The sequence below is a fragment of the Rhamphochromis longiceps genome, linkage group LG19, assembly GCF_057381845.1.
Source record: "Rhamphochromis longiceps isolate RC_006_pf linkage group LG19, R_longiceps_female_GT1.1, whole genome shotgun sequence".
NCBI classification, from domain to species: Eukaryota; Metazoa; Chordata; class Actinopteri; order Cichliformes; family Cichlidae; genus Rhamphochromis; species Rhamphochromis longiceps.
The window spans coordinates 6,828,106-6,854,770 of NC_140575.1; the positions used below are offsets into that span (position 1 = coordinate 6,828,106).

Consider the following 26,665-nt stretch of genomic DNA (forward strand, 5'->3'; position numbering starts at 1 on the left):
AGCAATGACTGAGTTATAAACGCATATTTCACTTTAAGATATTTTTTACATAATTATTAAATACACAAACTAAATATGATCCAGTATTTCTAGACTTTAAAAAGAAAAAAACATCTATTGTGATATATGTGTAGCCTCTGTTTGACTGATCGTGGTCTCCTTTTCTTCTTGGCAGATTCCCAGCGCTTTGCTTTATTTAAAAATGCATTTTATTATAGCCACTGATATATCACACTTTTCAGTACACACGTGGCAATTTACACCCGGTAAACGGTCAAATTAAACGGTAAAATTCTAACTGCTCATTGTCAATCAACGTCCTGATTACTGCATCTAAGGCGATCTAAGCGGCTTCCTGTTACTTCAGTGGCTGTGCGACCTCGACTTTGGTCCTAAATCTCTGTACGTTCTGAAGTTGACTGGGGAAAGAATTGTGACATTTCATGCAGCACCTGAAGGCAACGGGGAAGGCGCGTTCCACGGACCTCTCGTGTATCTGACAGTTGCACATAGCGGAACGTTTATCGCATCCAGGCTCAGACAAACGGCAGGAGCCCTCCGGTTCTTTATATCCGATACGGTTCAACTGAAAACGGAATTTCTTATTTTAAAACGACTCAAGTTGTTGTCATATTTTTCTACCGTTTGCAAATGCTTCAAGGGTTCACCTTTGAGTGCCGCTCTGCCATAATGTACGGGTTAGCTCGCTAACGTTAGCCGGGAGCTAGCATCCACAGTTCGGAGAAAGTAACGGAGTACGCGTTTCTTCGGCTACTTCGGAGTCGTCAGAGGGAATTAAAACATGGAGAAAATGAAAGAGCTATGCCACTGCCTCCAGGATCCTCACCTTGTCGCCCGCTTTCAGAACATTTGCGGGGTACGGGGCACGTTTACGACCACCAGCAGCAGCAAGGTAGCGGACCGGGCTCACTCGCACAACAACGGCGCTTGTCATCATCGCGTCGCCGGAGAAAACTTGTCCAATGTGGGAGCTGGGGAAGGAGAGAAAATGCAAACGGCGTCAGCGAAGCTTCGGAGAAGGATTGCGGACTCTAACGTTGCTAAAAATTTTAAAGATGAAGGTGAAACCCCGTCACAGAACGGGACAGCGGTGTCTGCGGCGACCGCCGGGGGAGAGAGGGTTGGTGTGGGCAGCAGCCTCGCGGGACCGGGCGTCCGCAGCGGGTCCGCGCAAGATTTATCCCGGGCAGCCAATTGTGAGGAGAGCCAGTTCGGAGGAGTCTTGGGTCGCCCAGGAAGCAGCAAGGTAAAGCCACTCCGCAAGAATTCTCTAACGGGCGACGGCGGGCAGGAGTTCCTGATCGACAACCGCTTCTTGTACTATCTCTTCACTTTCGGAACCGAGCTGGGAAACGAGACTTTCTACATCACTTTCTTCCCATTCATAACGTGGAACGTGGAAGCCTTCGTCAGCAGGCGACTGATCATGGTGTGGGTCTGGGTCATGTACCTGGGACAGTGTACCAAGGATGTGCTCGGCTGGTCCCGACCGGCCTCACCGCCTGTGGTCAAAGTGGAGGTGTTTTACAACTCCGAGTACAGCATGCCGTCCACGCACGCCATGTCCGGCACAGCCATCCCCTTCGCCCTGTACTTCATGACCTACGGCCGTTGGGAGGTAAAGTCCCTTTTCACACACACAAACTGGATGTCACGCCGTTGGATATAAGAGAAGTTGTTTGGAGCCACTTCCTCTTAATTTCAGTGAAAAAGACGAAGGAAGTTGGCTTTGTCATATTTTATAATATTTTGACAGCATATTTTCCTTATACGCAAGTGAAATCGTTAGGGTTCATTTGAGAGCACAGGAAACGCAGGTGGAGTGACAGAAACTCTGCCACGTGGGTAAAATCGAATCTTCACCCCTCATTTAATGTACTCTGTTGCAACCGTGGAAACTGCACGCACACCAGCTGCAGACACGACTCTTTACAGGCGTAATAGATCTAATATTTTATTAAAAGGAGTTTTGTGTCAAAAGAAGATGAAAAAACAATTTCATTTCTGTAGCTTTTGTTAAATTATACAACATATCTGCTTATTACTTGATTACCAACATTTAATTTTTTTAATTATATACATTCAAATTTTTTATATACTGTTTATTAATATATTTTTATTTGCACTACAGTGCAACAGCTTTACTCAAATCTAAACTATTATTAATTACTTGCTTTCCCTCCAGAAACTCCCAGTTCCTCCCACAGTCCAAACACATGCAGGCAGTGGGGTTGTGTCTTTTGTCTCTCTGTGTTAGCCCTGTGACAAACTGCCAAACTATCCAGGGTGTACCCTGCCTGTTGCCTCAGCAGGGATCGGATAAACATGGATAAGCAGAAGAAAATGGATTTATGTAGTATTTAAAGCAGCAAAGTGTTTCACAAACTAAGAATTTACAATGAAGACACTGGATCATATCATATTCTAAGTTGTGAGATCATGGCAAAATAGCAGAGCTTCAGATACTCCCGCTGGCATTTTGTTTTTTACCACATACGTACAAATACCGATGTGTATGTAATGAGCCCAAATTTGTGGATTTATTCCATTAGTTGGGTCCAAGTTTAGGAAATAGTGAAAATTGTCCACAGTTAAGTTTAACCTGCAAAACCAGCAATTCAGCTGAAACTGAGACGCAGCATGCTCATATTTTAGCAAATTGTCAATTATAAGATAGGCGTACCCTAAAGTATACAGCGCTTAGTTCCTTTTGACTCGAATGGGCACCATAATTGTCAAAATGGACATAATATTGTACTCCGTAAGAACTAAAACTAGCAGTGGAGCTCATAAACACATCAAGAATATGTTTACTAAAGGTCTAGATCATGAGCGTTGAAAGCCATCTCCCCATAGATTTCTGTTCAATCAGATTTCTTTTTACTACCACAAAGCCCCCACCTGTCTAACACATTGAATCCATGTTGAAGGCACTTTGCCATTAGGGCTGCTCGATTATGGCAAAAATGATAATCACGATTATTTTCACTGAAATTGAGATCACGATTATTTGACGATATTTATTTCGTCCGCCAGAGCTTATATTATTTTTTTACATGCTGTAGTGCCATTTGTGGGAGCATTTCAAGTTGCTATACATCAATACAACTGTTATAGCCCATATTTTAATAATGTGTATGCATTAAGTCCATAGTAACTACATTAATTGCAAAAAAGTGCAATAAACTACAAAAAAATTGAAAATCGTTTTTGTTTTTACATATATTTCTACTTGGAGAAATTTAAGAGGTTTATCCCTCAAAACTTTAAATACAAAAAAGTTGCAAAAAATAGTTTACAACAACAGGAAATTTATTTTGAGTGTCTTCATAGTTTTATTTTTGGAGATACATCAATTTTTATATACTGCAGGAAAAACAAAAAAACAATCCTATGATGCAAATTTGCAAAGAATGTGCATGTGCATCAAAATAAACTATTTCCAGCAGTGCAATTCGAGTTCTAAGGCCTACAAGTAAAAAACTAAATTTTCCGCAAAAATGACGTCACTTGCGATAGTTCACGTTGATGTCTTTTTCAATGTGGGAAGTGTTAAGAACAGCTGATCGGATCGGCAAAGCGTGTTTCTGGAATATTATGTTTTTGTTCCTGCAAGCTCTTTTTATGCAATTTTTGCAAAGCTATATGTGGAAGGAAACCGTGACCGAGGACAAGCTGATGGCATAAGAAGTAAGTACAACTCCTCTGGTTTCATATGGAAAAAAATTTATTGTGCTAGCTTAGCGTTCAGGTTCTACAGGGATTTAAAAATAGTTACACAAAACGAGCATGCTGCTCTGACCGGCTTTAAAGGTTTAACAATAACAATGTATTGAATAATGACTTTAAAAAATAATATAAAATAGTGTGCAAATACTGATAACAGTGCAAATGTTTGCAATATAAGAAATAAATGAAAAATGTGAACTTTGCAGTGTTGCTCTGTGGTGCAGCTACGACACCATAGCAAAGTTTACACACTGTGTCTACTTGATCCACGTCTGACTCCGCGAACCCATAATGTTTCCACACCACTTAAGTTTGTTTTTTTTTTACCTCTCTTTTCAACCAACGGCAGTCCACTCCTCTCCAAATAACTTCTGCTTAGCTTTCCGAGCTTCCCTCGGGTCCTCTTAATTGTTGTGACGCGTGTTCGAAATGCAGAGCAGTGCGCTTGATTTGCCACATGGAGCAGCGGAGAGTAAAGCATGAGGGAGGGGCTAATAATCGGCTCAGTCATTTTTAATGATCGTTGAAAGCCCAGATCGTAATCGTGATTAAAATTCGATTAATTGAGCAGCCCTATTTGCCATTAGCTTCACTTTCTAGACCTGGGAGCTATGTCCTTATTTTATACATGTCTGTAATTTGATGTCAGACCTATGATCCTCCATGTAATCACCTGACCATGCACCCTTTTGCTATTCGCAACCCATTTGACCACGTGGCAGTCTTTTCTACAATGTCACTGAGACTTTGCCTTCTGAAGTCAGTCTTCTGAAGTGCCATCATTAACAATTAATGAGCTGTTGGGTCAGTGGATATAGTGACAGCAGCTGTGGGGTGACTATGGAAGCTGCATGAAGACAAAAGCTGACTCTTGACTGGGTAATTTACTGCATGAAATCATGCTTGCTATAGTTACAGCAAAGACTGAAAGCCTGACTACAATTGACTGCCCTATGGAGGAGAACACTCCAAACACAGCTAAAAAGAAAGCCCAGAAAGCCCATTACCAGTTTTGATGACGTGATATTTGTTAATTTTCTCTGATATTACTCTGCTGGTTGGATAAAATAAGCAGCTAATGTTTTAGAATTGCCCATCTTGGATTTTGGGAAATTCTGTGACTGTTAATAGTCTTTTAACAATTCTGTGACTTTGGAATAATCGTTTTAATACTTAAATGATTATTGCAAAAGTGAGGAAGTTGGCAAAAGGTAACGTGATAATGTAAGTCCCTTGTCAGCAGCATCAGTTATGCAGATCAGTAGTTACACAACTGATGATAATTAGCTGAAAGCCCATATTCAGCTTTCTGTTTTTTGGCATTGTTAAAATTTTAAAAACATTTTAAAATGCTCCAAAATCATTCGAATAACATTAATGCTGAAATTCTGTTTTAACAAGCCATTTCTGTTATTGTTTCCTTCATCTCCTCCTATTCAGCCTGGAGGAACAACACCACATTCTGTCCAGTCTGTAAAAAAACAAAACAAAACCTCAGTCTGTGAGTCCACTTCTGTTGTCTTACTGTGCATCCACACAGTGAGGAACATGCTCGACAAGCTGTGGGACGACTGTTTGATTCATTTAAAAAAAAGAGAAAAGACACTCGACAAGATTTTAGCAGGCATTTTTGTTAGCGACAGAAACTTTTCTAATTTCTACTTTTTTAAACTTTTTTTTATGGTTCTCCGATAAATATGAAAAAGTGTAACCTGAAAGTCAAGTGCAGTTACCACTGAGCAATTATCTAATGAGCCGATCAACAAAACAAGACTAAAGAATCCTTTGAACAGCTGATTAATCTCTGAATGATATATCTATAGCTGCTGCTGATTTTCTATAAGTATACTAGTTGTTGTTGTTCTCAAATGATTAACTATTAACATAGGACATAAAGGTGAAATGACAGGATGAAGTACATTTATCTGAAGTGGTTCTTGCTAAAGACATCTGCCTATTCCAGTGAACAGGATATGATAGGTTGATTTGCATAGCCTGCTTTTTGATTACCGAGAGCTGTTTTTTGCTGACAGTGGTTATCTACATGTTACAAAGATGAGCTCTTCTGTTTTATTAATATAAACAAAAATACCAGTGTATATGAAAAACTCTCACCATTAGCTCTGCTGCACACTATATTTACCAAGGTGAAATGACAGGATGAAGTACATTTATCTGAAGTGGTTCTTGCTGATTGCAGGACTGCTTATCTACATTTAACTGCATGTCTAAGGCAGTATTGCTCAAGGGAACTGCTCTGCACGGACTCGTCACTAAATCCTACTCTGGCTGTGGTCAGTGAGGATTTTCTTTGTCATATGTGACGCTAAACTGAAAGTTTTGGTTTGGACTGTAGGTTAAAAAATCTGAAGATGTGACCTGAAAAACTTTTTGCTGACATTTTATAGATGAAATAATTGAGAAAATAATCAGCAGCCTAACTGATAATGAAAATAATCATTAACCACAAACCTTGGACAGTATATTCTGTGGTGTGGGTCATTTACAGAGAGAAATGTGAAGATTTGTAGAGTGAAATAGGTGGGATTGGGATTGCTGTCTTTTGAGGTTGAAATCACAGCAGAGTTAGTACACTCAGCCTCTCTGTCTGAGCCGGAGCAGGAGAGCTGGCCCCTTGACCTTCCAGTGAACAACTGAGATAAGACTGATTTAGTGTCTGGGACTCTGCTTTTATCTTTATTGTCACTACAGCTCTCTTTGTGTTTGACAGCCTAAATTTGAAACGTGTAAGAAGTTTGAAAAACTTCTTTCACACTACACGCTCTGAACAAGCCAAACTCTATTCAGCACCAAACAATACAAACCGCTGACTCGCGTGTGTGCAACACCAGATAAGATGTTGACCTCTGTCTCACTTTTTGAATCAGATTCATGTACCGTAAATGTCGGGCTATAAGCCGCTACTTTTTGCACAAGCTTTGAACCCTGCGGCTTTTAGTCAGGTGCGGCTTTTCTATGGATTGTCCGTGATTTTTGTCATATCGTAAGACGATTTGTTTTGTGTGTTCCGCTGTTGTACGGCACTACGTTGCCTGGCGGAAGGATCGGGGTTCAAGAGTGGTATGTTAGTCACATGTCCGTCCGCCAGGCAACGTAGTGCCGTACGAAGTAGCGCGAAAAACAAACTTCAAAGTAGCGCTACGCGTTCAGCGGGAGTCGTGGATGATGAGCGGCGATAAACTTGCAAGTTATGCCCAAAAAGCAAGTTATGCCCAACTCCACCGGTGGATTCTGACAGCGTGGAAAAGTGTGAAAACATCCACGATCACCAACGGATTTTGAAGGGCTGGACTGCTGCATGATGGAGAGGAGGACACCGCCACGGCCCTTCTGAGGGTGTTCGACTCTGACACTGACAATGAGGATTTCTTTGGTTTTGAAAGTGACAACGAAGGAGAGAAGAAGAGTGGATGACGAAGCCATCATGAGCCTGTTTGTATCCGACACTGGAGAAGAGGACTTTGGTGGTTTTAGTGCGTAGGAAGAAGAGAAAGATGGTGGTGAATGACTGACTTTTCTTCTTGTTAAAGCTGTGTCACTGCACCTGAGCCTAAAAGGTAGGCCGAATCTATTGTTCTGGTGTGCTGTAGGTTATTGTTATGTACTACATGTGCAAATATGTACCCATAACTTGTTTTTCAAAATATTAATAAAAGTGATGTCTCCAAACAGCCATCTCTTTCCTGACAATTCCCTTTGTGCATATTCTCTTACATATGATAAGTCAACATTGAAACACCTGCGGCTTTTGGTCAGGTGCGGCTAATGTATGTACAAAACAGGATTTTCCCCTGATTTTAGCTTGTGCGGCTAATATTTAGGTGCGCTTTGTAGTCCGGGAAATACGGTATTTGTTTTCTCCTCAGTGTTCCCTTAACTGGGGGTTTAAAAGGCCGAACACTGAAATTTTCCAGGCTTGTAAATTTCTGAAAATTATGCAAGCTGGTTCTCAGTTGGTGTATGAAGAAGAATTTTTTCACACTAATGTTTGTGTCGTGTGTCTGGTGTGTGTTACAGAACGTCAAGTGAAGTCCAAAGCTGTCATCTTTTAGATGTTTTGACATCTGGTGGCACCAGCTGTCTGGCCATGTTAGTTTTGCTATTTTAGCCACAAAAAAATCTGGTTACATTTTCAGGCGCTTAATCACACAGCAAGAAAATCTAGCTTAATATAGACAGATCTTGTCATTTTCCAGCTAATCAGCTACTGTAATTTCCCCTGTTGTGTAGTGTGACTTGTGATTCATTAAGAGCATCGGCTTGTCTCTGACGTTTGGTGGTGTCATCACTTTACAGAAATCTGTTTAAAAAGGAAAAAGAAACTATGGAAAATAAGCCCCAAAGGTTTATAGCTTGTTTCTGCAATTCAGAGTTGTTGTTAATACCATTATCCCATGCATCCCTCCAGTTGTTCTTTGCTGCTAGCCTCTCTGTGAAGTTTCCTTCTGCTTCCCTGATCGACTTGTCTGAGCAGAGCAGGAATGTTTGGATTTAGATGGACCGCAGCCATTCAGTCCTCCCATCCCGACACCCTCCTCCTGCTCAGACAGTAACTTGAGTCAGATGTCGGGCTATGGAAGATACTGTAGATTAAAGTTGAAGGAGTTGATGAAGAAATGGACAGAAGCAGTTTGAGAAGAGAAGAGAATGAGGTTGAGCCGAGGAAGAAGAGAAAAGATTAGCTAGTGAATGAGAGGAGATTAAGTAAAATTAGACTAGAGGGCACGAAACAGAGAAAGCCCTGAAGTGTTTAGAGACACGGAGAGGGGATTAATACAGTAAAGTGCAAGGAGGAGGATGACTGAAGGGTATATAGAAGGCTAAAGAGGGAAACAAAGTAGTTTGATGGTGGAATTTGTAATAGGCTATAATATTAGCCGTGGAAAAAGAGTGCTGCATATACTACAGAAGTTAGTGAATGGCTGTTAGCAAGTTTTGTGATGTTGTCCAGTTGATTCAGAACACAAACAACAGGCTTTGTGTGAGACTTCCGTCTTCAAGCAGGAACATAAGGTGGGAGCATTGCAGCTTTTCCTGCCAGCATGAATGAGTTTAACAGTATAGCATTTCCTAACTGCAGCTTGAGCTTTACAAGCTGTTTTGCACTTTTTGGAAAATGACAGGAAGTCAGGGAATAAACAAATCAAACAAGGAATGCTATTCACCAAATGAAATTAATAAACTGTATCAATGATCTTTTTGAAAATTATTATTTTTTTATAATAATGTTTTTATTATAAAATAATACATTTATTTATTTATTAAAAGTATTTATTATTTTATTATGATCACCAGGTTTGAACTATAATTGTTTAAACTTGGTGTAAGAATTGATACTGGGCTCACTGGCCACGTAAATATATTATGATATGATTGATAGTGCTGATTCATCGATTGTGGGGCCTTCTGTGTGGCACAAACGAAAACAAAACAGCACTACTCCTGATGAGAGGAAGAAGAAACGCATGAAGAGAAAGACTTGTAGGCTTTTTCAACTGGGACACATAACATAAACATATTTGTCCCTTGTGTTTTTCTACTACTTTCACTTACATCAATTCCTGATAGTTTCTGCAATCTCTCTCCAGTAGTTTTCTGACATTTGTAAGTCTTTATATTGATGCTGTCATTATGACTCCTTATAATGACACAATCCTTCTTATCAGTTGAAGCACTCTCGACTGTTCTCTAAACCCAAGCGGCGGTTGATGTCTGCAGATCACACCAGGCCATCTGGCACCAACAACTATGCCATTGTTCAAAATCACTTAAATCACCTTTCTTGTGTGTGAATGTGTGTGAATTCAATTCAATTCAATTTTATTTATATAGCGCCAAATCACAACAAAAGTCGCCTCAAGGCGCTTAATAGATACAGAGAAAAACCCAACAATCATATGACCCCCTATGAGCAAGCACTTTGGCGACAGTGGGAAGGAAAAACTCCCTTTTAACAGGAAGAAACCTCCGGCAGAACCAGGCTCAGGGAGGGGCGGCCATCTGCTGCGAATGGGTGGATGACTGGATATGTAAAGCACTTTGGGGTCCTTAGGGACTAGTAAAGCGCTATATAAATACAGGCCATTTCTTCCCCCTTCTGATCAGGTTCAGCAGGTTGTCTTGACCATGTTTGTGTTCCTAGATGCAGTGAGTTGTAGAAATGTGATTGGCTAATTTGATTTTTGCATTTAAAAATCAGCTGAACAGGTGTGTGGAACAAAGTGTCCAGTGAGACTATAAATGTAAGTTGGAAGTCTTCAGGCTTTAGATGATGCTTAGTTGCCCAATGTAGTTGATTAAACTGTAATTATGTTGGTAAACGGCTGATAAATTGATGAAATATTCTTTTCTTTTACTCTGATGAGAACGCATAACTTTAAAATGCAGAAGGGCCTTTTCACTAGTTTTAGTGTTTTTTATGAAATGAATAATGGAGTAAAGGAGAGAATCATTTTATAGATGAAAGAGTTTATGATTTAGTGAATTGGAAGATTGACTGATAATAAAAGTGAGGAGTGCCTGTAACTGTTTCTTTGTTTATTACTGTTTAATGTTTTCCCTATCAGTGAGTCTGTCCATTTTTTTATTGTTTATGCTTATACAAAGGTGTGGCCGAGCCTTTTCCAGCTTGTAGGTCTTTCTCTCCAATATTAACCTGAACCCTGCGCTTCGACATTGTCCATCTCTGAAATGTTATTTGGATCGTATTCAACCCAAAAGTGCGTTACCCAAAGGTATGGTTTTCAGAGTATCTAGCAACTACTTGAGTATAAGTGCCTTTACTGACTGACATCACCTCAGAAATGTGTCATGTAAATATGTTAAATAGATGCTCCTAAATCAGGTAATCAGTTGAGCGTGGACTATGTCTGATATGTCAGAAATGAAAAGGGAGCAACTAAAACAATAGTTTCTTTCAAAAGATTCCAAATCTCCTTTAACAGATCAGCAGCTCACATTGTTAAAGCCTTTGTTTTTCTGGTTGACACTTTGAACTGCAAATGTTTCAAGCTGCAGTTTCTAGCAACCACACTAAACACTATAAATCGTATTATCACTAATCAGGTCAGGGCTGTCCTACAGTGCGGTGTTATACTTCAAACATGAGAATGTCATTCACAACTTTGGTTTGTGCATAGCCTCCACTCAGTTCAGTTTACATCTTGGCACTATTCTAAGTCAAACACAGCACACCTTGGGAACTGTGTGTTTTGGATGTGTGTGTGTGTGTGTGTGTGTGTGTGTGTGTGTGTGTGTGTGTGTGTGTGTGTGTGTGTGTGTGTGTGTGTGTGTGTGTGTGTGTAGACCTATATATTTACAGTATATGTCATGTGGGAGAATACTGAGAAAACTCAGCACTGAGGCTCAGCAAGCAGTGTGCAGGGAACCACAACCCACAGAAGAAAGCTCACCATGTCCATAAAGCTTTACATGAGGCAACCGCCACACCACTGCTGTGGTCACAGACACGAGGCCAGAGTGGATATGCAGACATGAACCAGAGACACGTTTTGTGTTTACGGGCAGCCAGAGAACGGTGTTTGATGGTGTCCTCACAGCCCCCGCCCCCCTCATGAAGTTCAGCTGATTTTTCTCAGTCTCAGTGTCAATCTGTGTGTCAGGCTCCTGCATCTGACTTGGCTTCACAGCTAATCCACACACATAAAGGCGCTTTATTTTTCAACCAGAACCTCCCTCTCCGCTGACCCCATTCTTGAAAAAGGTCTTAGAGTTTATAATTGAAAACTCACTGGTTAAAAAGACACCTGTAGAAGAGTCTCGCGGGAGTCTTGCTAAATGTAGGATATGCTTTAAAGAGTCGCCTTTCTGGTGCAATATTGTACTTTGTCCTCAAGAAAGATGCCTACTGCTCACTCTGAATGTGGATGGCTAAAATATAATTCCAGTGTCTGTTAGGCAGGTGTTTGGTGTTTTTGATATGTTTATAATGTATAATGTTCTGCATCCTAATGTAGCATGTTGACAATTATGGATCTACTGATGTAGTATTTCTCAAGTCAGAACTGGACTAATATCCATCCAAATACTGGATTAGTAGATTGGCATTAGTCCAGCTCTGATTTGAAGCTGGATGAGATATTGTCACCAATGTTGCCACCTATGGCTATTCAGTTCAGTTACATTTTGCTTACTGCATAGAGTATCAGCAGCAGTGCACCGTTAACACTAAAGAAAACAGTGTTTGGAAACCAGAACACATCCAAAATTATTGTGACAGTGTGCAATGAACTTGAGTCTTGTTGCCATTTAAATATTTGCTTTAAAGATGGGAACCAGATCTGTAGACAGTCAAAGTCAGTTCTTTGCAGCTTTGGTGCATGAAGGAGCAGTAAGAATCTACTGTCAGTTTATGATCGAATCAGTTGAAGTTAATACTACAATTAAGTGTGATAAATAGGCAAAAACCACAAAGCTGTTGCAAATCAATTGCTGTTTACATACAGATATTTACATTAAAATACTTTCAGTCAAATAAGAACCTCATAGAGCTGAAACAGAAATTGCTCCATAAATACTGACGTAATTGATTTAAGTGCAAAATGACAGTTGCTTGGAAATCTTGTTTATATATAGGAATGTAACCAGAGTACAACCAGATGGCAGCCTTGTTAAGTCGAGTCCCCTATTGCAGAGAGACCCATTGCAGATGAGCTGCGCTCATCAATCACCCAGACTGACTCACATTAATTGCAGTTGCATTAGTTGGCAATATGTCTGTGTTTATAAATTGAATTTGGACACAGGTTGTGTCCAACCTAGTAGCTTGTCCAAGTGCCTTGAGTTCAGAAGTGTTTGAGGGTGTTACATGCTCAACCTCTGGGAAACCACTTGGTCACTGCAACTATTTGCTGTCAGTCGCTGAATGCAAAGGAATTCAGTGCAATCACCGGGCAACCACTGATGTTTCCTGGTCACAAGGAGGTTCCCATTTTTATCTACCGTGACTGAGGAAACTAAGAGCAATGATTTAGATGCTAGTGAAGTTCACTGCATAACAAAAATAAGTCCTGCTTGGTTTCCACAAATGTCATAAGTGTGAGTAGAAGGTTTGCTTTAGTGTGCCATTTGGTTCATTTTAAACCCACTGATCTCTAGTGTGCAGGGTTAGCCTTTAAGTTTAGTTAGTATACTGTTGTCATGAAAAATAATCAAAAACACAGTAACTTGTGCCCTCTGACAGCCTACGTGGAAATTAAAAACCCCACTAAAGATAGGGATGAACCGCAATTATATACACAAATATATGCATATGATACTTTGCAGTAGGGCTGCCACGATTAGTCGACTAGTCACGATTATGTCGACTATTAAAATCGTCGACGACTAATTTAATAGTCGACGCATCGTTTGAAGCTTTGTAAGATCACAAAGGACGCAGGAATGAGTAGTAGGATTTAAGAGTGTAATAACGGACTGAAACAGAAGATGGCAGCACTGCATGTACAAGGATGCCAGCTGCCGTTAAACCCCGAAGAAGAAGAAGCTGTGTCCCAGAATTCATAGCGCAGCCCAGCGCAGTTGTCAACAATGGCGGCAGCTAGTTAGTTTTAACTTTACTCTTATTATTCTTTCTGGGTCACAAAATAAACATTTAACATATTTTCAGGCGAGAATGTAGCTGTGTAAACCTCAAATATCTGCTCAGTTTATCAAGACACCACGTATTTTCAAAAGCGCTCCGACGTTTTCGGAGACGTCTGTTACCCACTAGCTCGTTAGCTAGGCGGGGGCAAGGCTAACTAGAGCTGTGAGAACACCGGACTCCCGGCAAATCGTTTTCAAACCCACCGCCGTCTTTCGCTAGTCAGGTTAAACATATATATATATATATATATATATATATATAAGTCACTTAGATAACTTAAAAATGTTATTGTTTGGCTTTCTTTAGTATTTTATTTGTTCCTGAGTAAATCGGTTTGGCTGAGATTAAAGTTATAGTTTTTGCACAGCTAAAACTGTCAAGCAGACAGCTGATTATCAGAAGTGTGAGACGCTGGAGAATATACTCCGGTGTCCTGTTATATTTTAGAAAGCAAGGAGTTTATTAAACTTCACCGAAACAATCTGCAAATTTCATTAAAAATTAATAAACTGCCATCTTGTCTTTATTTTTAGTTAGCACAAACACTTCAAGCTGTAAGCTAATGATAGTTATATAAGACCAGATGCTGCTGGTGCAATAAGCTGTACGCTGTACCTCCAATGGATGATGATCTGATTAGTCGACTAATCGCAAAAATAATCGGTGACTAGTCGACTATCAAAATAATCGTTTGTGGCAGCCCTACTTTGCAGTGAGAGCATACGTTTGAATAAAGGTGCTGCTGTGGTTAGCTGTGGTTTGTCTGCAGTAGCTACACTTTTAGGAACAAATCATATCTTTTATTACAAAAACAGTTGGTTCCATAAATTTTAAATGGAGAAAGTTGGAGTAAAATGTATTTTTACTATCAGTCTCTGTTACGTGCCATGACCCAGAATTTCACACTGGTGCCAGTCATTAAAAAAAAAAAGCCCAAGAAATGCAACAAAACCCTGATAAAAGCTCTTTCAGGTTTGTTAGAATGTGTTTAAGCCAGCTGTCTCATAGCTGTATATTTAGTAAGGTTTCTGCCTCATCTGCAGTGAGCAACTGTTTGCAGTATCACAGGATTATTCACTGGAAATTGGTGTCAAGTGTGTCACCCCATAAATCAGTATCTTATCTCTGTTTAATCAGCCTTCACCAAGCACCATCAGGTAGCTCTCATGATTCATTTTCCCCTGAAGGCCACAGTGCTGGGAGATGCTGTGATGTTGTGGGATTAGTACTGTAATTCTGTTCTGAGAGAGGAAATATGAGCCATCTGAACTCAGAGTATCCACAGCAAGCAACGCAAAAGGTTTTTAGCAAGTGTGCAAACCTCAGCAGCTCACTGTATCCTCTGCCTTCTCTTCCAGTCAAACTGTCACTCATTGTGTCTTTTCTCAGTCTTTCTGCATGCTGAATCTGTGGATGCTCTGATCCAGTTAGGCTTCGGGTAACTTCTAATACCAAATACTGACCCAAAACCAGCATCAAATGAAAAAGCTGGATGCCTCACTGCGAGGAAAGACTTGTAATCATTCTTTTCTCTGCAAGGTACCATAAGGCCCAACTTAAACAGTGCTTTCCTAACTTTGTATTACAAATAAGTACATACTGGAATATAAATGTACTGAATTGGTATTTATTAGTAAATTAATAGAAATTTAGTGATGTACATAGAACTGCACCTACAAACATAACTTCCGGAAATTAAAATTAGCAAGCGATACCTCAATGCTGATTCAGGTGGAACAACAGAAAACAGCCCTTTGACTTTGGACATAATTACATCTTTATGGTAGGCAACCAAGATTGTACCATAAACTTCGTTGACATTCAAATTGCTTAAACATAAATATATATCTATATATATATTTTTTAAATGTCCGATAGATACTTTAGCTAGTTGGTAGTTGCCATTAGGTATTTTTTTTCTTTTCCTTTTTTCAAATCCTATTCATCTGTATTCAAATTTCTATGTGTTTCTTTTATATTTTATGCCTTACATAAGGCTGTTATTTTGTGTTGTTCAAAGGTGTTATACAAGTAAACACGCCTTGGCTCCCTCCTCTCAATGCTGCAGGCCAGGAGCATCTGATAAGGAAGTGGCAAAATTACTGAAACATTTATGAGGACATTTGAGTCTGGTACACATTAGCAGATAATCATATCCACTACATCACAGAAACATTTTAAGGCTCATTATAAGCTGCAAACTGAACAAGTTCTGGATGAAATTCTGCTCCCACGACATGAGTTCTTTTGTTGACATGCAAATACAGAACAATAAACACAAATTTGATAGGTTAGCTTTGATACAGTGACTCACTGACAGATACAGTAGTGCACTTTTTGATGTAAAGCAAAGCATGCTCACGCAGTGCAGTTCAGAATACACTTTGTTTTTTTTATTTGTATTTTGCACTACATGCCTTAAACATTGTGTCATGCATAATTAGTTGTTATTGTAAAGTAAAAATATTAAACATGTATATGTATGTATATGTGAAGATTTATTTGCTTCTGTGTTTCACCATCATAAATTCAGTTTTTTTAGGCTTTTTAGATGTCTTTAAACTTTTTTCCTTTCACCTCCACAGTACCCATCCACACTGGGATTCATCTTGGCTCTCTGCTGGTGTCTGCTGGTTTGTTCCAGCCGAATCTACATGGGAATGCATTCGGTGCTGGTGAGTGTGATCGATCTCTTACACACACACAAACACAGACTTGTAGTCTTGCCAAACGAAGGACATGTTTAATATCATCTTGTGTTTTTAAACATCATAGCAGGTCTGTTGGACGAACAGCAACAGTAGTGATTTGTACCAGTGTGTGGGCACGTAGTTAAGGTTAACTGTTAACTGTGAGAAGTCGTCATCTCAGGGCATGCTTGCAGAGTAATGCAAATGTATGGTTATGAGGAGTATAATGAAGGAGTAAGTAAGTAACTAAGAGGAGTAAATAAGTAAAGTAATACATTATTTTTTGAAGAAGTAATGAGTTCTTACCTTTTAGAGTAAGAACTCCAGCACTTTCTGTCTTACGTTTTTGGTGCTGTTTACCAAGCTAAAGTAGTTTGGTGTCAATTCGTTTTTAATATAAGAACCTGTGAAGGGTAGGCCTTTCACACAGCAATATTGTTTAACTTTTACTACCAACAATCTGACCTTTCTTCAAAGGGTCAACCCTCTCTCAGACAGCTGTCCATAGTTGTGATATGCTAGCGTCATTTACCAGAGGATCTTTATTGAGAAAGAAAATGTATTTCAACACTTTTTAAAGGCTGTTGTAGTTTTTGGCTTTGGATGCATTTATTTGTTTATATTTTATATGTTTGTACAGTGATCACTAGTCTGACAGCACCACAGACCATTTACCGGTTCAGCAATTCAGCAACGGCTGGCAAATAATTGACTGTGTTATTGCTCCTTTGGGATAGTAGTGTATGACGCACTCCCATTTGGCAATAAAAACAAAGAAGAATATGTTTTTAAGACAAGAAAGATATGTGTAATTGTTTTATTTTTTTAATAAGTTACCATTTAACAAGTTGTCTGTTCTAGTTCACTTTTAGTTGTCATTGTGTAATAGTGGTTGTTCAAGTCTCTGTGCACTTTAACAAAAAGGTATGCTGTTTTCTTTCTCTTTTTAAAACTTTTGGGACCAATAAATATTTAAATGTCACACTTGGAGGATGGACTAGTGACATTTCAAAATCCTGCTTTTTTGTTCCTGTGTTAACCTCAGATCTAAGGTGAGCTTAGAAAAGAGGAGAACAGGTTCACTGCACATACATCAGTCCAACTGCAAGGGAAGGAACAATAATGGAAACATGATTTTGAGTGGATGGGAACTTGAAAATGTCTTTGTTTTATACTGTGATTAACAGCTAGGCTCAGGAACAGGAAACCTCTCGAGCTGTTGATGTTAAGCAGGAGGTGTATTCTGAACTTTAGTCCAAACAGTAGCTTTCCTGTGTTAAAATGTTGAGAAGGCAGCTAAAGGTAACAACAAGAAGGTAGGTGAACCACTGCAGTTCTGTGCTGTTTGTGGAGTTCATAGTTATGGAAGTGCATCTCCTCACATATACCAAACTGTGATGTTCACAATAAGTCATCAAATGAACAGTAATGGTTGTTTCATATCAGACATAGTTGTCAACTCCTTGCATTGTTGAATCTTCAGTCTGACACTGCTTCCAAACTAACCAAATACAGTGAGGAAGTGAAACACACCGCAATATTAAAAATGCAGGCCAGTAGATGTTGTCGCTATTGCTGTTATTATTTCACTTCTCATTCTCTCATTTTCTGTTTGTTATTACTGCTCCTTGGCACTGGCACACAATTTGACAACAGTGTTAGTCCCACTCATGATTAACTGTCTGCTCAATTCTGCCAAGGTGCCACATGAATCAGCACACTGGTGGAGTAGATAGATTTAAAGGTCAAGAGTCAGGCAACAAAGATGGCAAAGGAGCCAACTTCAACACCAGACAAAATTAATATTGTGCAGATTTAAGTTCAGCTTATCAACAGTCCCAGTTTTTCATGTGGTCCCTTATCCACTCCCTGGTTTAGAGCCTACCTGTACTAACCATGCCTTTCAGCTAACCTGGACCAGTGATTCTGTCATGAGCATGCTTAGGCCTGTATATACCATCAGCGAGAATTAGTAGTGGAACACTTGATGTTTTTGCCTGCAAAAACTTGCCCCTGCTTCTTTTATCTGCTCTCACGTTAACGGAGTACAGTCATAACAAATCTATCACCACAGAGGTGTGTATACCTCAGGTTCCCTACAGCATTAGAAGTTTTCTCAAAGTCCTATAGGTTGCAAGAGATGGGGGGGAAATGAAATCAACCAGCTGGAGATACTTACTTGTAGCTCCAGCAGTATGTGCTGACTGGTATAGAATTCAATCCTGAGTCAGTCTGAATCAAGTTCCTTTTGCAGTTCATACATATATATTAGAAAATCATGAACCCTGGCTTAAGAAGTCAGACTCGGCTTGAATGCCAGATGTTTTCATGGATTTATTTTTAAGAAACACATCAATACTTCTGTGGTGAAAAAATCCTCAAGAGTCACCACAGATGTTTTGGTCAGATGTCTGGTAGTCTGTACGGGGGTGAATCTCACTGGTAAACGATGTCAGTCTTGGTGCACTTGTGGGGTTGGGCTGTCTGTTGCAGAGGGAACATTCTCCGTGGTCATGACTGTATCAGTGATGGATGGTGGTGTGAGACCAGCAGACATTACAGCACGCTGACCATCTTCCCAAACAAACTCAGAAAGTAATTCCACATCAGAGACCTTTAAGAGCTTTCTGTGAGTGCCCACAGGTGGTATCGCTGTGAAAACCACATGCACATCTGCCTGCTCACATGGTTTCATATCTCTGCTGCATGTCAAACAAAAAGGTCCAGTTTTCTCCACAAATAGACAAGAGCTGACCTAGAAAGGTGTTTAAGATGATTAATTTAGCAGTCAGTCAGATTACAGTTCAGTCGAAATGAGCGTGCTGAGACGATTGATCCTGACATTTAAGCAGAGCGACAACAATCAGCCTTCAAAATCACAGCTGCTTGAGGAGCAGCAGTTATGCCCCAAGGAGCTTATTAGAGTTTTTCAAGAAAAAAGCTGTCATTAAAAAAAAAAAAAAATTAAAAGAAAAACATCCAGGACTGATTCAACGTTTATATGTGATTTGTCAAAATAGTGAGCATTCATTTAAATAAAGACAAGGAAAAACACTCCCTCATGGGTCCCACATTACTTAATGAGTTCTCAAAAGATCACATGAAACTGTTAAACAGAGGAGTTTTTGTGATTTCCAAAGCAAAAGAATCTGCTGTTTTCCTGTATTACATTGATATCCACGTACTAAATTTCTCTCAGTAGCCCTGTGAGACAAATTTGTCATTTTGCCTACATAAATAAAGGACCAGTGGCCCTATATTAAGAATAAATGGGTAAAAAATAGCTCATAAATTAAAGCTAGACTCCTTCACATTAAAGTGCACCTTTAAACAGTAATATATTTTTTGCTTGTGAGATCAATAAGACTTAGTCAGCTTATCAACAAGTAATAACAGTAAATGCTGGGTTAGTGGGGTGTGGGTTTTGCTCAGCTGCAGCAAAAGAGGTGGCACAGAGTACTTCAGGGAGGGCTGATCAGCACAAGCTGTGGCACATTCACTAATTATGCAGTCAGGCGCTCGGGCCTTGATGCTTTAACATTGTTTTGTATGAAAACTATGTGAAATACTTTAAATGGCATGTATTTGTCTGTCTCTCATATTAAAGTCCTCATCGTTCTTGCAGCGTGACCGCTTACTGTTCTTGATTAAGAAGTATTTGTGAGCAAGCCAGAAACTCCTGCTGGCTCTCCTCACTGTCTCACCATGGATATGTTAAAAAAAAAAAGTCTGTAACCATAGCAACTGTTGCAGTACACACCAGGTCTGGGTTGACTTTAAGCAATGATGTCAGTTTATCTATAAGATCTTAATTGTCCCTTAAAATAACCAATTCCCCCTTAAGTAAGCCTTAAGAAACCATGTCTTTGTACAGCGGTCCATGACATCATAAAGACACACCATCTGTATTTTAACTCCTCAGTTGAACTATGTCATACTTGCACTGTGTGACATTTAGCCAGGTCAGCCAGTGCAACTTCTAATGACATTATCATATAATCTGTGAAAGGTGTGCACATGCTTTTCACCATTTCACACAAAGCTTGAAATAAAGCCATGTGTGGTGTAGTAGTCACATTGATTTTTTTTTTATTTTATATCAACAGTACTTTTGCAGTATTGGGTATGGATTTCAGATTTTGAGAAGTTGAAAAGTAAGAATATTTGTTTGCTCAGTAAGTCATGCTTTTGTTGTATTGATTTGAAGTTCTGGGGTTTGGGTGTTCTTATTTTAATATAGAACCACATCCTTATGGATTATTACGCTTCAGTTCACCTCATTTCCAGCATGCAGACCGCTACATTTTGTGATTTAATTAGATTTTTCTAAGAATTGCCTCCTGAAATATTTATGGACAGCACTGCCTTGTAAATGGGGGTCCTGCTGTCCCACTCCACTCGCAGATCTCTCTCCTTCTGCTCTGTTCAGCAAATGAGAGCGCAGCAGGCTGTGCACAGCCTGAGAGAACACATAAAGACCCTGTCACTTGTAACTTTCTCTCTGAGTCAGTGATAATGTTTGACTTGGCCATATTTATGTTTAACTTGTGTGTGTAGTGATTTTGTCACAGTTAAAAAAAAAATCCCTTGATTATCACACCAAAGTCCTAGAGCTCAAAAACCATTGAGCTTAGAGGTGACATCATTTTGTACAGGAGGTTTTTTTTTTTTTTTTTTTTTTACAACTTTATTTATAGTTTTCCAACAAAACAGTCCAGAATTTCTTACAAAAGTTGCGAACCCTACCCCCCACCCCCATCCAGGTGGCATCCCCACAACCAGGAAGCACAATACACACAACACAAAAAAAAAAAAAAAAAAAAAAAAAAAAAAAGGGGAGAAACACTCAAACCAATCTGTGACAGTCATTATAGCACCAACAGCCGGACCCCGGCACATGAGAGAAGAAACAAAGAAGAAAAAGGGAATAAAGAAATCCCAACAGTCAAAGTACGGGCATTGAGGAGACTATGGACAGCAGTCCGAGAAGAGAGCAAGAGCATAAATTACCAACAAGTAAAGAACAATAAATCAGGCAAAAGACAGACTCTTGACATGAGTTATGAACCGTGACCAGGTTTTGTCATATTTACTCTCCAAGCCGCGCACGGTATACCTAATTTTTTCCAGAGCTAATCCCAACATCACCTCTCTAATCCAATGGACGTAGGAAGGAGGGTTCGACGCCTTCCAGCTCAGCAGTATCAGTATTGTTTGAAAACAAGAATTGGACAAATATGATACCGGTATTTTTTTTTCAGTCTTTTTATTTGGTTTTCTTTTTATTCCATGATAACAACGATTCTTTAAGACTCTTTTAGCCTTCAATAAAAATATATTCAATAAAAAATAAAGTTTTGGTCTGTATGTAAGAACATGATTTTTCTTTATTTGAGCAATTAACAACCATAATGCTTTGAGGAATATAAACAAGAAACATTTATGCCGTCACTTGTGCTACAGTATAAGCCCCTCTATTTTAGTAAAGTGGGAGTTATTTAATGTTTAGCTGTAGAGACAGTCTCATTTAGCCAGCTTATAAAATTCTGAAGAGCATCTTTCTACATAAGTTGGTTTCTTCTCAGTGGTACAGATACCCCTGAAAATTGAAAACTGGTGTGACTCTGAACATGTGTGCGTCATGTCTGTCTATTCAGATTTGATTGGATTACGGGGAAAAAATGGGTGTGAACTTTAAGGTGTGACTCGCCTGAAAAACAGTGACCTCAGAAACACAACATTCAGGTCAAGAGAAAAGACGTGAACCTTCTTGAGAATGCTCGAGCTGCTGGTGCACAGGCACAGAGCTCATTTCCTCCTTGTGACTTAGCCCGACGGCTGAAGGCTCCACATCACTGTTGGGAATCAGGGACTGGAGCTTGAATACTTGGTGAGCTATTATCGGTCTGCTGTGCCAGGCCTGCAGGGCACTTAAAGAGATCTGGAAATCATCACGCCCAATCAAACTGCTTCCCCCCTCCTTTGTTGAACAGGAAGAGCTTGCAGACAAAAAGCTGTTCTGCCCCTGATAATCATGGTGTGTTCTGCAAACTGTTTACTAGTTCGTGAGAACTGTATGCCATTTCTAGCTCCCTGTAATGTTTTGATATTTAAATGCAACATTTTTTTATTATTATTATGCTTCTGCTATCTTACAAATCACATTATTTATAGGATTTTGAGGCTTTTAATATGTTGGTATGCCCAGTAGTCTGATGTAACTCCACTAACTTTATTTTTAGTAAACTTAGAAACATACCGATCAACTGTGTATGTGCCCACATCCTGTTATTTCCCTCCAGCTGCTTCCCTGTGTCTTCTCTCAAAATTTAAATGATTATTATTTTTTGCCTTTAGTGGACAGATGCAGTGAAGATGGACAGGAAAGTGGGCAGAGAGAGAGCAAAGACGTGTAGCTAAACCGGCATTGAGTATTTTAAAATTCAAAAAAGAAAATCACAATGTCAGTGACTAACTTTGTGATATTTTTTAAAGCCTAATAATGAAACAAGAAAGTAATGCGTACTATTGGGAATTCTCTTTAGTTGCACTGATTAAGAAATAATGCTGCAGCTGTTAATTTACATCATGTACTTGTTACTGATGCGTGAATTGAACTTGTACATCATTTGCAGTAATTTAGTGAACAGGCAGTAGGCACATGTGGTTGTGTTTTACAGAGAGAGTTCTTAATGGTTCTTTCAACATTTAGGCCACCCATTCTGACAATTTAATGCTCTTTTATTTTGTTGTAAAGATTAAGGCATCTACTGAATGACATGCAGTGTGTTGTTCATTAAGGGCACACCCTTTTTTTGGACAATTTTAGTTCAGGCAGCACATTGGTGTCAGTGGAGGAGAAAATTACAGATGGCTGAAAGCTTCCAGCCTCTCACCGTGTGTGCTATTAAGAGAGAAGGTGGGATGGCACTGGCACCAGTTACCTTCTCAGAGGTCATTTGGTTATCTCACTGTTGACTCATTTTGATATGGTCACACAGCAAAATGTGTCCTTATAGTGAACCATCTGTCAAAAGTGGAACTGCTGGGACACAAGTTGTTGCTGGGCTACAATCCATCTGACGCCAGCTCTGCGGCTCTGGCGCTCGTGGCTCAGCACGGGGTACTAACTGACTGTTAGCTCAGGGCTTACACGTACCACAACATGTACTTAAGCAGCCAAATAGATACTTAAACTCTAACAGGACCTCAGTTTCCTTCCAGTGCGGCCATTCGAGTGGGCTGACCCTGCCAGAGATGGCTGCAATGTTCCAGTGTCTGGCTGGTGGATGGAAACTGGTGTAAAGTTACAGTGGCTATCATTGATTTCTCCTTCCAGGGAAAGCAGACACTAATCACAAAAGTAAATAGTGTACACACCCAGCTTAGCAAGATGAGGAATGATAAGGTGTTAATTTACAGTGTGTGCACTCACGTTATAGCAACGTACCCAACGGAGTCTCTTCGCTGTAGGCATGTGCGTAAATGGCCAGGAAATCTGAGCCTGTCAGCAGAAATGGACTTGAGGGATTCCCATTTTTCATTCTTGTAATGTTTAAGATACGTGATTACTACTAGACCTCGTGAATAGCATAATGATAGCAAACGTGTAAGCCACAGTATGCTAATGTATAACATACATTAAAGGAGAAAAATAAGTACCACTGATGGCAGTGTTCAATATACACTCTGCAAACCAGTGTGATCTGATTAGGATTATTCATTACATGCCATAAGTGTGCATAATTGAATAAACTCGGGTACTGTGTCAAGTTTGCCATACGCATCCTGCAGGGTGATAACGCGAACTGAAACATAAGCTTTAGTTCCTCTACCGTTACTTCTTTTGCTACACCCGTAGCAGCTGGAGGATGAATCAAACAAAAGAGGCTTCTGCTGCCAGTGTAACCAGGTTTTTTTTCTTTGTCGGAACTCCATTCATCGCACGCAAGCCTTTGCTTAATTTTTTTCCCTACGAGCGCCAACTGTGATCAGGCTCGAAAGACCTCTCCTACTATGTAATGCAGGATCACCATTTAAAACCACATTCAAAGATCGCACCTCGATCCTTCCACATCGGTTATATAATTAATCTCGGACAACACAAAAAAATGTCGTTTTACTGTTGCATATTATCAGTTCTAGTTTAGTGCGTCAAAATCAACTCCAGAAAATGCACAGAAAATTACAAATGTTATTTTTCCCCCAACCCATAACCAAAGTGTAGCCGCACACACAGGCCGACATTCAACTTGAAGAGCTGCTTAAGTTGCCGTCTGCCCTGTGGTGCTTCAGGAAATGTTACTTTTCCTCCCCAACATTCAAACAGTTGCGAACACTGAGCATTATATCAGCATACACACACAGCCAGATACATGTCTCTCTTACAACAAAAGAGAGACATAAGAACATGCAAGAATAAGGCTTCAGTGTCTCAGAGGCGTGGGAACAGATCCGGCTTAGGTAAAATTTGTGTTTCATGTCATTTTTGTAAAGTTTGTTGGTGGAACAACACGTTATCTAGAAATAAGGTTTAATTGTGAATTAATTTAATATGGGTACAGTGTTGCAGATGAATGTCTGTCAAGTCAAGTCAGGGTTTTGATTCTGTCAGTGTGATGTGGGAACCATGTCGGGTAGTAAGGATTCTTAGATTGGTAGTAGACTGATCACAGAATGCCATCCAGATACAAGGAGTCACTTATTTCAGAAACAGCTTGGAGACGTTGAGCAGGAGCTGGGGTGAAGTCAGAGATTTGAAAGGTTTAGAGGAGGCAAGAAGCCAACTGTCAGTTTACTCCAGAGATCAGTAAATAAATAGCTGTGACCTTTGTGTTTGAGTCCAGAGTTCGTCAGCATGTAGATCTTCCCGTTTTCCTGTTTCCTGTCAATGCTGATCCACTTCCTTGTTCCCATCTGAAGGAAATGCTCCAATAAATATCCTAATAATAGCACCCCTTATCTGGTAAAGGGATTTTGCTGCTGAATCAGCTTGTGCAGGTTTAAAATTTTAATCTGCTGCTTGTGTTGTTTCAGCATTTATTCACAGAATGCATGATCAGTATAAATCATGTTTTCTAGCCAAGAGGGAAATTTGTGTTCGCTGAACAGGCCCATACAATCAGAGAAGGCTTTGGAACTGAGCGCTAATAACAAAGCGCATGGGCTTTCTCGTCTTTTGTCATCGACCACAGACCAGTTTTCCACTTTTCCTCAGTCCATTTTAAATGAACTTTGGCTGAGAGAAAACATTTCTATCATTTCTGTCCCAACTTTATTGGAATTGAGCTTGTATTCTCCTAGGTGTTTGTGGAAGAAGAACCTACCAAGAAGGATACTAGAACATGGTTGATATTTACAGTCCCCTTTTCAGACTTCTCCACCCTCTGACATCATACACTTTGTTTCAGTCCAAATTCACAACATAGTTGCTTTCATCTGCACACATGTGAAACACATGTCAATGACAGTCTCAGCTGTGCTGTTTTGTTTACAGTTTCTGTCTTTGTATTTCCTTCAGGACGTCATCGCTGGGTTTCTGTACAGCATCCTCATCCTGTGCTTCTTCCTGCCGATACTGGACCTGATCGATGGCTTCAATTTGACCTGCCGCTACGCTCCAATCATCATCATCTCCCTCCACCTGGGCCTGGGCCTCTTCTCCTTCACCCTGGACACCTGGAGCACCTCTCGTGGTGACACCGCTCAGATCCTGGGCACTGGTGCCGGCATTGCCTTGGCTTCCCATGTCAACTACCACCTGGGCCTGATGCCCGACTTGACACCAGACCAGCTTCCCCTCAGCATGCCCGCACTTAGCCCCAGCCTGGTGGCTGTTGTAATGTTGCGGCTCGTTGTGGGAGTGCTGGTGCTGTTGGCCACGCGGGCGCTGATGAAGGCCATCACCATCCCACTGGTGTGCAGAGCGTTCAGAGTGCCCACTGATGACCTGAGGAAGGCCCGGCAGCACATGGAGGTGGAGCTGCCTTACCGCTACATCGTCTACGGGACAGTGGGCTTCAACGTGATCTTCCTGGTCCCGCTGCTCTTCAGCTACATGCAGCTCTCCTGATTGGATCTTACTTGACTGTGTGGCCAGTCAAAGTGAAGTAAAAATCTAAATGCTGTCATCAGATCAGTTTTGCTGCTTGTTTTCATCCACAGCCTAATCCCTAGCTGGAGGTTGCTGGGTTTGGGACTGATGAAGGTACATTAAAGCCTAATTGCTGATCTGGATGCAGAGTTTTTATCAGATTTTTTGTTTTTGTTGTCTCAGGTTACTTTTAAAGACGGGTGAATCCTGAGCAATGGAAAATGGGCTTAGACTGTTAACAGTTCACTAGCGATATCTCTTTGTTCTTTAGATTTATTTAAGAGTAAAATCCAGTCAGATAATGCTTTGACACTCTCAGAGCTGGAAAGTCACTCCTCAAATTCAAAAAAGCATTTCAACAGTGGCCTCTAGAAGACTAAAAATGCAGGTCATGACCACTAATAGATGATGTGCGTTAGTATTTGCATTGTTATGACTGAAGTTGTTATTAAGAGCTCAGGCAAAGAACCACAGAAGTATTTTTTTAGGAAAACTTAAATTATT

At 40.1% G+C, this 26,665-nt stretch overlaps 1 protein-coding gene across 1 annotated transcript; it reads left to right on the forward strand.

Annotated features, from left to right (window-relative positions):
- Window positions 1-449: 449 nt before the first annotated feature.
- Window positions 450-26,665, forward strand: sgpp1b (sphingosine-1-phosphate phosphatase 1b). The gene is made up of 3 exons (XM_085391386.1): window positions 450-1,639; window positions 15,964-16,053; window positions 25,589-26,665. Exons 1-3 carry the CDS (start codon window positions 803-805, stop codon window positions 26,138-26,140), a joined length of 1,479 nt encoding a protein of 492 aa, XP_085247512.1. The 5' UTR covers window positions 450-802; the 3' UTR covers window positions 26,141-26,665.

Bases quoted from the DNA above. Each gene is read 5' to 3' on its own strand.
- sgpp1b (XM_085391386.1), top strand. From the start codon at position 803: ATGGAGAAAATGAAAGAGCTATGCCACTGCCTCCAGGATCCTCACCTT. The intron at 1,640-15,963 runs GTAAAGTCCCTT...TCACCTCCACAG, and splicing joins TGACCTACGGCCGTTGGGAG to TACCCATCCACACTGGGATT. The intron at 16,054-25,588 runs GTGAGTGTGATC...TATTTCCTTCAG, and splicing joins TGGGAATGCATTCGGTGCTG to GACGTCATCGCTGGGTTTCT.